The sequence below is a fragment of the Lolium perenne genome, chromosome 4, assembly GCF_019359855.2.
Source record: "Lolium perenne isolate Kyuss_39 chromosome 4, Kyuss_2.0, whole genome shotgun sequence".
Classification (NCBI taxonomy): domain Eukaryota; kingdom Viridiplantae; phylum Streptophyta; class Magnoliopsida; order Poales; family Poaceae; genus Lolium; species Lolium perenne.
Genome location: NC_067247.2, coordinates 356,915,876 through 356,931,363, shown reverse-complemented (window position 1 = coordinate 356,931,363; position 15,488 = coordinate 356,915,876). Strand labels below are relative to the sequence as shown.

Below are 15,488 nucleotides of genomic sequence, written 5' to 3'. Positions count from 1 at the left end.
ACTTGACATGTGTTTTTTTGCAACGAATTGGAGACATGTCATCACTTATTTTTTTGAATGTGGTGTTGCTTCCAATATGTGGTCAGAAATAAAGAGGGTTTAGGGTATTAACCTTCCATTTTCAACTTTAGTTGAAAATTCTGAGTTAAGAAAAAGAATTTGGTGATAAATATGATTAATGCTGCCATTTTAAGTATTATTTGTCTAACAAGAAATGATATGGTATTCAATCGAACACATTAGGTGAGAATGCATGTACTTTTGAGAAGAGTATCTTACACCCTAGCTCAATGGAGCATCATGCTCACGAAGGAAGAAAAAGGAATGTTGATGACAATTGTGAGCAGATTAGAGGACTAGCTTGATTCCTGCTCCACCTCTGCTAATGTGGCGGGGGCCTGGTTGACCCCGGAAAAAAGGCGAGAGGACCGAGATGGAGGTGTACATGGGGAACCTGAAGCATGTGGACGGAGAAACTCTGAAGATCACAACAGCATATCTGGTGGGGACATTGGAAGCAAATGCACTAATGTTGGTTGGAGATGGTGAAGGGTTTAGGGTCCTCCTTAGATCTAAACGTTCCCATTGCTAATGTAGTGCATGGGTTAGCGCTGGTGTTCTCTCAGATTTTGTTTATGGAAAATAAAATGTAAAACGTTGTGACGAATCTGGTTTCAGAAATGGAGCCGGGGCTATGCCCTTTTCTTCTAAAAAAACTGACAAAACCTCCTCCCGCACGTTCTCCGCCACTCCCAACCCTGACAGGCTGACACAATGACACGATAAAGTCACTTCGAACCACACGATGAGCGTCGAGGGGGAATTCTCCGTGGCCGATCTAAGGCATGTACACTGTGACCTCAGCATCTTCTCATCTAGGACTGCCACGTGGACCACCGGTGAATGGATCGTAGCGAACAAGAGGGGGGGTGAATGGTTGCTACATCAAGTTTTAGTCTTTTTCAATTTTAGCGCAACGGAAGATAAAGGTGATTGCTTTAGTGGTGTTGGTGATCCTACAATGATCCTAGAACAAGTGCAACAAGCAAAGGAACAACACAAGATAGTAAGAGTAAGGAGCGGGACAACCGAAGGGCGCGGAGACGAGGCGAGGTTTGTTTCCCGCAGTTCCTCCCACAAAAGGGAGTACGTCTGTGTTGAGGAGGTGCTAGCCTCACACAAGAGGCTAGACGGCCACACCACGAAGGAAGGCCTCACCTTCTTCCTCGAGAGAGCTCCACGAAGAGGCTCCCCCTTCTCCACTAAGGCACCGGTCGAGGCGGTGATTCCTTCACAAGGTTGGGGCGAGCTCCACACCACAAGGAGGCTCCCAACAATCCATGGAGCTAGTACAACACCAAGTTAGCCTCCATGGATGCACTTCCTCCAATGTCCCACAATAGGAACCCTAACACCAAGATCCACTAAGGAATAGCAAGTATTGGTGAAATCTCTCTTGGTAGAACTATAGATCGAGGTCTCCTCCACCACTCCTCAAAATTTGAGCAAGATTGGTTGGATGGTTGGGGAGATCCTCAAGGATTAAGCTCAGCAACAATGGAGAAGAGAGAGAGAGAGAGAAGAGATAAAAATGAATTAGGGAAGAAGGGGCCTTATATAGGCTCCTCCAAATCCAACCGTTATGTCCAGTTTTTGCCTAAGCGGTACTACCGCTTCCGGGAAGCAATACTACCGCTCTGAGTTCGAATTCCCCAGATCTGGTCCATGTGGACGCAGAGCGGTACTACCGCTAGAGGTACCGCTCGAGGTACCGCAATGGGGTCAAAACCTTACTGGATCCAAAGCGGTACCAGAGCGGTACTGCCGTAACTAGTTACGGTACCATGGGCGGTACTACCGCTCGTGAGCGGTACTACCGCTCCAGGTACCGCAGAGGTACCGTAACTCGTACTGAGGGACAATTCCAGCGCAGAACTCAGAGCGGTACCGTGGGGCGGTACCTATAGGGGTAGCGGTACTACCGCTACAGGTACCGGTAGTACCGGTCTGGCTAAAACTGATTTTATTCCCTTTTTCTCTCCATCCATGTCACCTCGCGAAACACACACAAAACCAGAAAACCTATAGCTACCCATAACTACGCTTCAGTCTTCCGATCTTGACGTGTCCAGCGAGGTCACCGTGCACTTGCAAATCTAGCAATGATACTCAAGGCACATGGTGAGATAACTCAAGTGTTGTCATCAAACACACAAAACACGGGGTTTAGACTTTGCTCTTTCAATCTCCCCCTTTTTGGTGTTTGATGACAACACAAGACTTTTCAAGAGCATATGATATTATGATGAGATTCTTAGATTTGCAAAAGCTCGACGGAGCTCCCCCTAAACGTGTGCATATTTAGAATATGTATTTGAATACAAATACACACGTCTTAGAGGCATAACTCCCCCTAGATTTTACAAACCAAGCACACATGTAACAAGGATACACGATCATGTTCAAATAACATATGCGCAATATGGAGGCAACATAATATCATGTAAGGAGATTTGGGTGAAGTTATCATACCATAGCCTTGAGAATACCAAAACTCACCATAAGATACCTCCATAGAGTTGTTTATGTAGCCACAAGACAAGATAAGACACTAGGATCACAAGGCTACAAACAACAAAGGTCCCCATCCACATAGGAACTTCTCCCCCTCTGGCATCGGAACACCAAAAAAGGAGGGTAGAGAAACTAGAGGGATGGAGAAAAAGAACATACAACCAAACTTGCAAAAATCAAAAGGGAAAACAAGCTTGAATGAGGTTCTCCAAAAGCATGAAGAAAAAGATAGCAAAGAAGAAGGACAAAAAGAAGGTCACAAGAAACACAAAGAATCAAAAAACTCCTCAAAGAGGAGGTTGGTGGCTAAAGCCACCGTGTAAGAGTGTAGTAGTGTGAGGTCGCGTAGATGTATCTAGGACTCACGGACTACAACTCAACATTAAGCTCATAAGTCACTTATTTGACGAATAGCATATGTTTTGGATTTCTTTATGCATTATGGGGGGAGGGATAGCTCAATATATTTAAACCACACTCCCCCTATGTTCATGCGTGCCTTTCATCTAGATATATAGTTTGAGAGTGGTATGTGCGCACGACGGTCAAGCAAAGTTCGACGGATCAATGATATTTAGCTCATGCCTCAACTCAATGAAACGCTTCTCGTCCAAGGGCTTCGTGAAGATGTCCGCCAATTGCTCCTTGGTGCCAATGAAGGATAGAACAATATCTCCACGTGCAATGTGGTCCCGGATGAAGTGGTTCCTTATCTCAATGTGCTTTGTCTTGCCATGAAGAACCGGATTGTAGGCGATCTTGATTGCGCTCTCATTGTCACACAAAAGAGGCACTTTGCTATACTCGAGTCCATAATCCCGCAAGGTTTGCCTCATCCATAAGATTTGAGCACAACTACTTGCCGCAGCAACATACTCGGCTTCCGCGGTGGAGACGGAGACACAATTTTGCTTCTTCGAGGACCAACACACCAAGGATCTTCCAAGAAAGTGACAAGCTCCGGATGTAGACTTCCTATCAACCTTGTCGCCCGCCCAATCGGAGTCGGTGAAGCCAACCAAAGCAAAGTCCGTGTCCCTTGGGTACCATAGTCCGAAGTGTGGGGTATCAACTAAATATCGAAAGATCCTCTTGACTGCCACAACGTGGCTTTCCTTCGGGCTTGCTTGAAACCGTGCACACATACCAACGCTTAACATTATATCCGGGCGAGAGGCACAAAGGTAAAGAAGCGAACCTATCATCGAACGGTAAAGCTTGGGATCCACCGCCTTGCCGGTCTCGTCAAGTGAGAGTTGACACTTGAGGTGCATTGGAGTTTGATGCGTGCAATTACACACGTCCGTTGGGAACCCCAAGAGGACGGTGTGAGTATAGAAGCAAGTTTTCCCTCAGTATGTGTTGCTGCCAAAACCCACCGGCGGGCAGCGACGGGCAACACCGTAGAGCCGGGAACAACCTAGGGCTGCGGCTGGCCGAGGTCCCTCCGAGCGACGGCCCGCAAAGCCTTCTGGTACACACGTCCGATGCTGATGCAAGGGCGTGCCACCTGACCTATACCTGGTCAGGAAGGTGATGGAGATGCCTCGCTTAGTTTCCTGCATGGCATACACGTAAACATTAAATACGAGCCTCGATCGGCTCTCAGGTTATCCTGTGAATCGGCTCAGGGAGCCGATCCACCCATGATTCGTACGAGGTGCACGAATATATGGTGGTCCTGCTTGATCAAGATAAAGCTAATGAGATCTACGACGATTTAGGGTTTTCACCGCATAATCGGATCATCCTACTCAGGATTGGGCTTCGCGGCCACGCACGGTGATCATAAGCCGATCCTAGACAAGGCCTAAAAACCAACACGAGGTTGATCCCCGGAACATCCTGTCTAGGACTAGCGAACGACACCCTACGTGCCGCTGGATCCTCCAGCCCCTTGTAAGGCCTAACTATTGCAGATATTAAACTAATCCTTGATGAACAAGGAGCAACCGTAACGGATCAGATCTACTAAATAATGATCAAGCGGGGTGCCGCCCCTACACCTAAGATAGGTGTAAGGGCGGCTAGATATGCAAGGGTTGCACTACGATAGCATGTTACGCGAAGAACTATGCTAACCCTAACACATCTATGATAACTACGTTGCTCGCCATCAAAAAGGCTTTAGTACGAGCAACGCATGAACAACGTGGAGCTTGTGCTGCCTAGATCGCAAGATGCGATCTAGGCAGCATGTTGCTTACCGGTAGAAACCCTCGAGACGAAGGAGTTGGCGATGCGCCGAGACTGATTTGGTTGGTTGAACGTTGGTTGTTGTTTATTCCATAAACCCTAGATACATATTTATAGTCCAGGAGACTTTCTAACGTGGGAGTAATCCCAACCGTGCACGAGACGAATTCTAACTTCTAATCTAAGATGCGATCTACTATATTACAGATACAAGGGCAAACTAGCCCAACCTTGCATATAAGGCCGATCCACGTATTTCTTCCGTATATAATCTTCAAGCCCATCTTGATCGTGGCCCACCTCTGACTCGGTCAAATTCTGGTGATAACACATGCCCCCCTGGTTTTGGAATTGGTAATTCCAAAATCACTCTGCTTTCCTTTCGTTGGGTCATGTCGTGGCAGAACCGTTGCAGTATCCGTCATCATGATGCCTTGCCTTCTCAACTTCTCCGCGTGACCTGGCAGTTTTTTTTTTCTTAGGCACCACTTCCTCGGAAACTGCTGTGGCATTAAATTTCCACTATATCCCCTTTTATTTAACCGCTCCGCACAGTTTATTTTCGCATCTTCTTCGCATTAGCACTCCAAAAGCCCTCCGGCGCCACCATGTCTTCTTCCTCCTCTGCTCCATCGGATCTTTCCAGCCAGTCCTCCCCTTCCCGTGAGCCGACGCCGGAGCCGACTGATGTCCACGTTCCCCCTCCTTTCCTGTAGACAGTGTTGGGCCTCCAAGAGCAGAGGTTTGTAGAACAGCAGCAAGTTTTCCCTTAAGTGGATACCCAAGGTTTATCGAACTCAGGGAGGAAGAGGTCAAAGATATCCCTCTCATGCAACCCTGCAACCACAAAGCAAGAAGTCTCTTGTGTCCCCAACACGCCTAATAGGTGCACTAGTTCGGCGAAGAGATAGTGAAATACAGGTGGTATGAATAAGTATGAGCAGTAGCAACGGTGCCAGAAAATAGCTTCCTGGCGTGTAGTAAACAAGCAGTAGTAACGCATCAGTAGTAACACAGTAAAACAGTAAACAAGCAGCGATAGCAGTATTTAGGAACAAGGCCTAGGGATTACACTTTCACTAGTGGACACTCTCAACATTGATCACATAACAGAATAGATAAATGCATACTCTACACTTTTGTTGGATGATGAACACATTGCGTAGGATTACACGAACCCTCAATGCCGGAGTTAACAAGCTCCACAATTAATGCTCATGTTTAAGTAACCTTATAGTGTAAGATAGATCAAAAGACTAACCCAAGTACTAACATAGCATGCACACTGTCACCTTCATGCATATGTAGGAGGAATAGATCACATCAATATTATCATAGCAATAGTTAACTTCGCAATCTACAAGAGATCATGATCATAGCATATACCAAGTACTAACACGGTGCACACACTGTCACCTTTACACACGTGCAGGAGGAATAGAACTACTTTAATAACTTTGCTAGAGTAGCACATAGATAGCAGTGATACAAAACTCATATGAATCTCAATCATGTAAAGCAGCTCATGAGATTATTGTATTGAGGTACATGGGAGAGAGATGAACCACATAGCTACAGCGGAGCCCTCAGCCTCGGGGGTGGATTACTCCCTCCTCATCATGGAAGCAGCGATGGCGGTGAAGATGGCGGTGAAGACGGCGGTGGAGATGGCTCCGGGGGCAATTCCCCGTCCGGCAGGGTGCCGGAACAGAGAGTTCTGTCCCCCGAATTGGAGTTTCGGTATGGCGGCGGCGCCCCTGGAGTCTTTCTGGAGTTTCGTCAATTGGTACTGCGTTTTTAGGTCGAAAGGGCTTTTATAGGCGAAGAGGCGGCGCAGGGGGGCACCTGGGGGCGCCACACCCTAGGCCGGCGCGGCCTAGGCCTGGCCCGCGCCGCCATGTGGTGTGGTGGCCCCCTGGCCCCTCTCCGACTCTTCTTCGGTGTTCTGGACGCTTCCGGGAAAAATAGGAGGTTTGGCGTTGATTTCGTCCAATTCCGAGAATATTGCCCGAACAGCCTTTCTGGAACCAAAAACAGCAGAAAACAGAACTGCACCGTGGCATCTTGTTAATAGGTTAGTTCCGGAAAATGCATGAAAATGATATAAAGTGTGAACAAAACATGTTGGTATTGTCATAAAACAAGCATGGAACATCGGAAATTATAGATACGTTGGAGACGTATCAAGCATCCCCAAGCTTAGTTCCTACTCGTCCTCGAGTAGGTAAACGATAAAAGATAATTTCTGAGGTGACATGCTACCAACATAATCTTAATCATACCATTGTAAAGCATATGAGATGAATGCAGCGATTCGAAACAATGTAAATGCAATGAGTAAACAAGTGAATCATATAGCAAAGACTTTTCATGAATAGTACTTTCGAGACAAGCATCAATAAGTCTTGCATAAGAGTTACTCATAAAGCAATAAATTCATAGTAGAGACATTGAAGCAACACAATGGAAGATTAAGTTTCAGCGGTTGCTTTCAACTTGTAACATGTATATCTCATGGATAGTTGTCAATGCAAAGCAATATAACAAATGCAATAAGCAAGTATATAAGAATCAATGCACAGTTCACACAAATGTTTGCTTCTTGAGGTGGAGAAAGATAGGTGAACTGACTCAACAATAAAAGTAAAAGAATGGTCCTTCAAAGAGGAAAGCATCGATTGCTATATTTGTGCTAGAGCTTTTATTTTGAAAACATGAAACAATTTTGTCAACGGTAGTAATAAAGCATATGTATCATGTAAATTATATCTTACAAGTTGCAAGCCTCATGCATAGTATACTAATAGTGCCCGCACCTTGTCCTAATTAGCTTGGACTACCGGATCATCACAATGCACATGTTTTAACCAAGTGTCACAAAGGGGTACCTCTATGCTGCCTGTACAAAGGTCTAAGGAGAAAGCTCGCATTGGATTTCTCGCTATTGATTATTCTCAACTTAGACATCCATACCGGGACAACATAGACAACAGATAATGGACTCCTCTTTTATGCATAAGCATGTAACAACAATTAATAATTTTCTCATATGAGATTGAGGATATATGTCCAAAATCAAACTTCCACCATGGATCATGGCTTTAGTTAGCGGCCCAATGTTCTTCTCTAACAATATGCATGCTTAACCATAGGGTGGTAGATCTCTCTTACTTCAGACAAGACGGACATGCATAGCAACTCACATGAAATTCAACAATGAATAGTTGATGGCGTCCCCAGTGAACATGGTTATCGCACAACAAGCAACTTAATAAGAGATAAAGTGCATAATTACATATTCAATACCACAATAGTTTTTAAGCTATTTGTCCCATGAGCTATATATTGCAAAGGTGAATGATGGAATTTTAAAGGTAGCACTCAAGCAATTTACTTTGGAATGGCGGAAAATACCATGTAGTAGGTAGGTATGGTGGACACAAATGGCATAGTGTTGTTTGGCTCAAGGATTTGGATGCATGAGAAGTATTCCCTCTCGATACAAGGTTTAGGCTAGCAAGGTTGTTTGAAGCAAACACAAGCATGAACTAGTACAGCAAAACTCACATAGAAGACATATTACAAGCATTATAAAACTATACATCGTCTTCCTTGTTGTTCAAACATCTTACTAGAAAATATCTAGACTCTAGAGAAACCACTCATGCAAACCAAATTTTAACAAGCTCTATGTATTTCTTCACTAATGGGTGCAAAGTATATGATGCAAGAGCTTAAACAAGAGCACAACAATTGCCAAGTATCACATTATTCAAGACATCACACCAATTTCTACATGTAGCATTTTCCAATTCCAACCATATAATAATTTAACGAAGCAGTTTCAACCTTCGCCATGAATATTATGAGCTAAGAACACATGTGTTCATACGAACCAGCGGAGCGTGTCTCTCTCCCACACAAGCATTTATTCAAACACAAACAAAAACAAAAGCATACAGACGCTCCAAGTAAAGCACATAAGATGTGACCGAATAAAAATATAGTTTCAAGAGAAGGAACCTGATAATTTGTCGATGAAGAAGGGGATGCCCAAGGCATCCCCAAGCTTAGACGCTTGAGTCTTCTTGAAATATGCAGGGATGAACCACCGGGGCATCCCCAAGCTTAGAGCTTTCACTCTTCTTGATCATAGTATATCATCCTCCTTTCTTGACCCTTGAAAACTTCCTCCACACCAAACTCGAAACAACTCATTAGAGGGTTAGTGCACAATAAAAATTAACATATTCAGAGGTGACACAATCATTCTTAACACTTCTGGACATTGCATAATGCTACTGGAATTAGTGGATCAAATAAATTCATCCAACATAGCAAAAGAGGCAATGCGAAATAAAAGGCAGAATCTGTCAAAACAGAACAGTTCGTATTGACGAATTTTAAAATGGCACCAGACTTGCTCAAATGAAAATGCTCAAATTGAATGAAAGTTGCGTACATATCTGAGGATCATGCACGTAAATTGGCTTAATTTTCTGAGCTACCTACAGGGAGGTGGACCCAGATTCGTGACAGCAAAGAAATCTGGAACTGTGCAGTAATCCAAATCTAGTACTTACTTTTCTATCAACGGCTTTACTTGGCACAACAAAACACAAAACTAAGATAAGGAGAGGTTGCTACAGTAGTAAACAACTTCCAAGACACAAATATAAAACAAAGTACTGTAGCAAAATAACACATGGGTTATCTCCCAAGAAGTTCTTTCTTTATAGCCATTAAGATGGGCTCAGCAATTTTAATAATCCATTCGCGGGAAATAGTATTTGAAGCAAAAGAGAGCTTCAAGAGGCAAATTCAAAACAAATTTAAGTCTAACATGCTTCCTATGAAGAGGAATCTTGTACACAAATGAATTCATGAAGAACAAAGTGACAAGCATAAGAGGATAAAACACGAGTAACTTCAAGATTCTCAACATAAAGAGGGGAAACTTAATATTATTAAGATGCATATAACCATATTTCCCTCTCTCATAATAACTTTCAGTAGCATCATTGATGAAATCCACAATATACCCATCACTTAAAACATTCTTATCATGGTTCATATGCATAGAAGTATCATTAATTTTGGCATAAGAAGAGTTATTCTCATTAATAGTAATTGGAGCAAGATTATTATCAAGAATTTGAACATGGTAAACACGTTGCATATTAAAAGAATTGTTTTTGGTAATCCAATCATGACTATGACAAGTTTCATAAGGATAATTATAACCTATATCATAGCATTCTTTATAATAATCATCAAAGATCGGAGGCACAGTGTCATCATAAGAAATAGAATAGTTATCTTTCACAGTCGGTTTATCTATGACCATACCATCATTGTTATTAGAAGGAGATGTATCAAACACATAATGATCAGTAGCAAAAGGATTTTCAAACACCTCTTCCCCAAGCTTACAGCTTTCTATATTATTATGGGAGGAAGCATGGATAGCACTGACACTATGGCAATTATTATCATCATTTTCAGAATTAGTTTCCCAGAGATTTGCAATATCAAAAGTAGTGTGTTCATTCAAATCATGATTGCTAATGTATGTAAAGGGCATAGGAAGATCATCGTATTCAGATTCATTATCACAATAATCATTAGGAGCAACATACTTACGGTTACCTAGCGTTATCTCATTCACGCGGGGATACGCTGTTACCTCTTTCTTTTTATTCTCCTTCTTCTTCTTCTTCTTCGTTCCCTTCTTCTTCTTCTTCTCTTCCTTCTCCTCGTTCCCTTCTTTAGGAGGAAGAGGCTTGAAGGGTGGCTCGTCCGCATAACCTGATTTACTTTCGAAACAATAGAAGAAACTTGGGAGGATCCCTCCTTTTCATTAATTAGTTGAAAACACACAGCGGTCCTATCATATTTTGGCAAGGTGTCATCTTCTAAAATATTTTGTATGTAAGTATTTGTATGGCTATTATCAATGCAATAAGAAAAACACCCATGCAGGACATCATCAATATCAAGATCACTCATATGTAACAAAGAGATTTTTCTCGCAGTTCTTCACACCCCAAAAATAAAGTAAGTTCATCATGCTGATTAGGAGTAATTTCATCATCACAATACAAATTTGCAGCACTCATTGGGTTCAAATTATCATTGGAGGAGCATTGAAAATTAAAATGACCCACTTCATGGCAAACTTCACAAATAAAAGGATAGAGGGCACAAACTTTTTTACCAAGATCATCTAGAGCCCTAAACCACTTTCTAGTTTTTTCATTAATATGATGGATGCAATATTCATTTTTGACTTGATTAATTCCGCAAGGCCTATGCATTCCACAAAAATTAACATGCTTATAAGAAATAGCATTTTTAGGAGTTTGAGCATGCTTATTGCAATAATTAACAACAATTTCATTCTTCATGCAAGCCTCTTTAAAAGGTTCATGATACTTATCAAAATTATTTTTAGGCAATTCAAAATGAAAAGCAAAGGCTTTATAAAGATTTGCAGCAACTTGAGAGTCAAGACCATAAGTAGCACTCATATTTCGAAATTTATCGGTATCCATAAAAGCTTCAATGCATTCATAATCATAATTTATACCTGACTCTTTACCTTTGTCGTTCTCCCATCCTTCAGCGTTGTCCTCAATCCGATCAAGAAGATCCCACCTAGCTTCAACCTCTTTGCTTGTGAAAGATCCTTCCGAACACGCGTCCAGATAGTCCTTGTGTTGTCCTGAAAGCCTCGCATAAAAATTATTAACAATAACATTACGGGGGAGCTCATGAATGGGACATTTGAGCATTAGTGACTTCAGTCTCCCCCACGCTTGAGAAATACTCTCTCCATCACGAGGATAAAAGTTATAAATATAATTCCTATCAATATGCACTTCATGAGGAGGATAAAATTTAGAATAAAAGAGAGATGCAATTTCCTCCCAACCAAGAGAATGTCTATTCTCCAACAATTTATACCAATGCGCCGCTTTACCGCAGACAATAAACGAGAGAATATCTTCTTCCTCACTTCATCCATAGAGATACCGCACACTTGAATAACCCGCATAATTCGTGCAAAAACAAGAATGATCTCTAGGATGGACAGTTCCATCCCCTTTATAGTGGTTGTCCATAACACATTCGATAATTTTCATAGGTATTTTATACGGAATACTTTCAGCAGGTGGATTTAAAATATCAGAAACATCATTAGAGTTATCGCATATGGGAGATAAAGCATTATCGTAGCAAAATATTTCTTCCAAAGCTGAGGAGCAAAAAAGATTATTCTTATATAAACTAGCTTCCCCAAGCTTAGACTTATCCATAGTATTAGCAGTAATTGCATTCATACTAATAACATCGCTACTAGCATGCAAATAAGGTTCCATAGGTTTTTTAATTTTCGCATCAAACAATTCTAAATCAGGAAAAAGATTAAAAAGCTCACCAATTTTTTGTTGTTTTCCATTATGCCTAACTAGTGTAAACAAGAAACAAAAAGATGCAATTGCAGGATCTAAAGGAAATAGCTTCGAGCACAAACACAATGGCGCCAGAAAAGTACTTTACCTGGAACCGAAGTATGAGTGCCTTTTACCTTTCCTCCCCGGCAACGGCGCCAGAAAAGTGCTTGATGTCCACGTTCCCCCTCCTTTCCTGTAGACAGTGTTGGGCCTCCAAGAGCAGAGGTTTGTAGAACAGCAGCAAGTTTTCCCTTAAGTGGATACCCAAGGTTTATCGAACTCAGGGAGGAAGAGGTCAAAGATATCCCTCTCATGCAACCCTGCAACCACAAAGCAAGAAGTCTCTTGTGTCCCCAACACGCCTAATAGGTGCACTAGTTCGGCGAAGAGATAGTGAAATACAGGTGGTATGAATAAGTATGAGCAAGAGTAACGGTGCGGAAAATAGCTTCCGGCGTGTAGTAAACAAGCGATAGTAACGCATCGGTAGTAACACAAGAAAAACAAGAAACAAGCAGCGATAGCGATATTTAGGAACAAGGCCTAGGGATTACACTTTCACTAGTGGACACTCTCAACATTGATCACATAACAGAATAGATAAATGCATACTCTACACTTTTGTTGGATGATGAACACATTGCGTAGGATTACACGAACCCTCAATGCCGGAGTTAACAAGCTCCACAATTAATGCTCATGTTTAAGTAACCTTATAGTGTAAGATAGATCAAAAGACTAAACCAAGTACTAACATAGCATGCACACTGTCACCTTCATGCATATGTAGGAGGAATAGATCACATCAATATTATCATAGCAATAGTTAACTTCGCAATCTACAAGAGATCATGATCATAGCATATACCAAGTACTAACACGGTGCACACACTGTCACCTTTACACACGTGCAGGAGGAATAGAACTACTTTAATAACTTTGCTAGAGTAGCACATAGATAGTAGTGATACAAAACTCATATGAATCTCAATCATGTAAAGCAGCTCATGAGATTATTGTATTGAGGTACATGGGAGAGAGATGAACCACATAGCTACAGCGGAGCCCTCAGCCTCGGGGGTGGATTACTCCCTCCTCATCATGGAAGCAGCGATGGCGGTGAAGATGGCGGTGAAGACGGCGGTGGAGATGGCTCCGGGGGCAATTCCCCGTCCTACAGGTGCCGGAACAGAGAGTTCTGTCCCCCCGAATTGGAGTTTCGCGATGGCGGTGGCGCCCGGAGTCTTTCTGGAGTTTCGTCAATTGGTACTGCGTTTTTAGGTCGAAAGGGCTTTTATAGGCGAAGAGGCGGCGCAGGGGGGCACCTGGGGGCGCCACACCCTAGGCCGGCGCGGCCTAGGCCTGGCCCGCGCCGCCATGTGGTGTGGTGGCCCCCTGGCCCCTCTCCGACTCTTCTTCGGTGTTCTGGACGCTTCCGGGAAAAATAGGAGGTTTGGCGTTGATTTCGTCCAATTCCGAGAATATTGCCCGAACAGCCTTTCTGGAACCAAAAACAGCAGAAAACAGGAACTGGCACTGTGGCATCTTGTTAATAGGTTAGTTCCGGAAAATGCATGAAAATGATATAAAGTGTGAACAAAACATGTTGGTATTGTCATAAAATAAGCATGGAACATCGGAAATTATAGATACGTTGGAGACGTATCACCGACCCAGGAGGAAGTCCACGCGGCGAACACCCGCCGCGCCATCGAAGCTGGGGAGGAGTCCAGCCATGACTTCTCCGTCTGGTCTGAGGACGATAAGTCCTTGACCGACGGGGAAAGCGACCTCCGCTTCCTCGCCGACGGGGAAACGGAGGAGGAGAGCGATGACGATCGCTTCTCCTGCGACTTCACCTCTTCCGAGGAGGAGGAGGAGGAGCAGGAAGAGGAGGAGGATGACACCTCCTCCGACGAGCCGCCGGCCAAGCGGTTCTGCCCCTGGCCGGGCAACCTCAGCGACTTCGACAGCGACGATGACGCTGATGAAGAGGACGAGGACAATGAGGGCCCGGTCGGCGGCCATTGGAGCGACGACGAGCCCGCCGGAAGCAGCGCCAACAGTGGCGACGATGGCGACGACGAGGGCAGTGACGGCCCGTAGATAGGACCTCTAGTATAGGGCCAGTAGCAGTAGATGGGGTAATGTATCCCCTAGTACTTCCTTTTGAGAGCAATCAGCTCTTTATGTAAGAAATCTCGCCTATCAATGAAGAACTTTTCCCAATTTGATTTTGCCGATTTCCTTTGAGCTTAATTTAGCCGATTTCCTCTCATACCGACCTTGCCGATTTGTCCCCTTTGCCAACGCGTAATGAGCCGATAGCAACGCATCGGTCCTTTAAAATTCACCCTTCCATTCTTCAACTGATGATCTTGAAATCTGGTGGATAATGTAGAATCTTCAGGGAAGCCTTTGAATTCTTCCAACCAAACCTAATGGTCTTCTTTAACACTCATCATTTTGTGAAGAAGGTCGCGACGAAAGATCAGCCGATGGTACCCCAATCGGCTCCTGAACAGAGCGTCCACCAGGCCTGCTGCCCCCCGAGCCTTACTCGAGGCGAGAATATCAGAGAGGATGCGCCAAAGCCGACCACCTTTCTTCCTTAGAAAGCCGATATACTCCTTTTGTCAACACGGCTGAACTAGTATCAAAGGTTGGAAATCCTCGACAAGAAGGTTCAGGAACCCGGATCGGCTCAAAGCAGCTGAAGAAGTTCTCATCGTTTTACTCCCGCGAAGAAGCAGAGGGCCCCACAGCTGAACTGGATTTGGTGGAGATCCGGTAAACCTCGTATAATTGCACTAGAGTCGATGGCTGCGCATCGGCTTCGTTTCTTAGTTCTAAAGTCGATGCCAAAAAAAATTTTTTTTACTGGCCGATTTTTCCTAATCGGCTCCCAATGTTTCACTGCACACATGTTTACACATGTTTATCTGCACATGTTCATCTGACTATATGCCCCCCGAGCCGAATCTGCCAGATGACTGCAGATATCGGCATTTGTGGTTAGCCAGGGCACTGCACTTGCACGTCGGCTCCGCGAGGATTCGTGCTGACTTTCATCCGCCGACGTGGCCGCTGCCCAGTAGCTCGATGCTGAACACAAGCAGAACACGTGGTGAAGATAATTTTGGCCGATTGCTGGAATCGGCCTCCATATCGATTGAAGCGCTGACTGAAGGTTCTGTAATGCTCCTTCATAATTTTTGGGGCCGATCACAAGGATCAGCCTCGCCACGTTTGCTCATCGCT

The 15,488-nt window shown here is 43.8% G+C and overlaps 1 protein-coding gene across 1 annotated transcript in view; it reads left to right on the top strand.

The window, feature by feature from the left end:
• Window positions 1–433: 433 nt before the first annotated feature.
• LOC139830280 (uncharacterized) overlaps window positions 434–15,488 on the top strand; it is an 80,470-nt gene continuing 65,415 nt past the window's right edge. Inside the window, exon 1 of the mRNA XM_071818287.1 lies at window positions 434–535. Coding sequence (XP_071674388.1) covers window positions 434–535 — 102 coding nt within the window. The remainder of the gene's footprint in view (window positions 536–15,488) is intronic.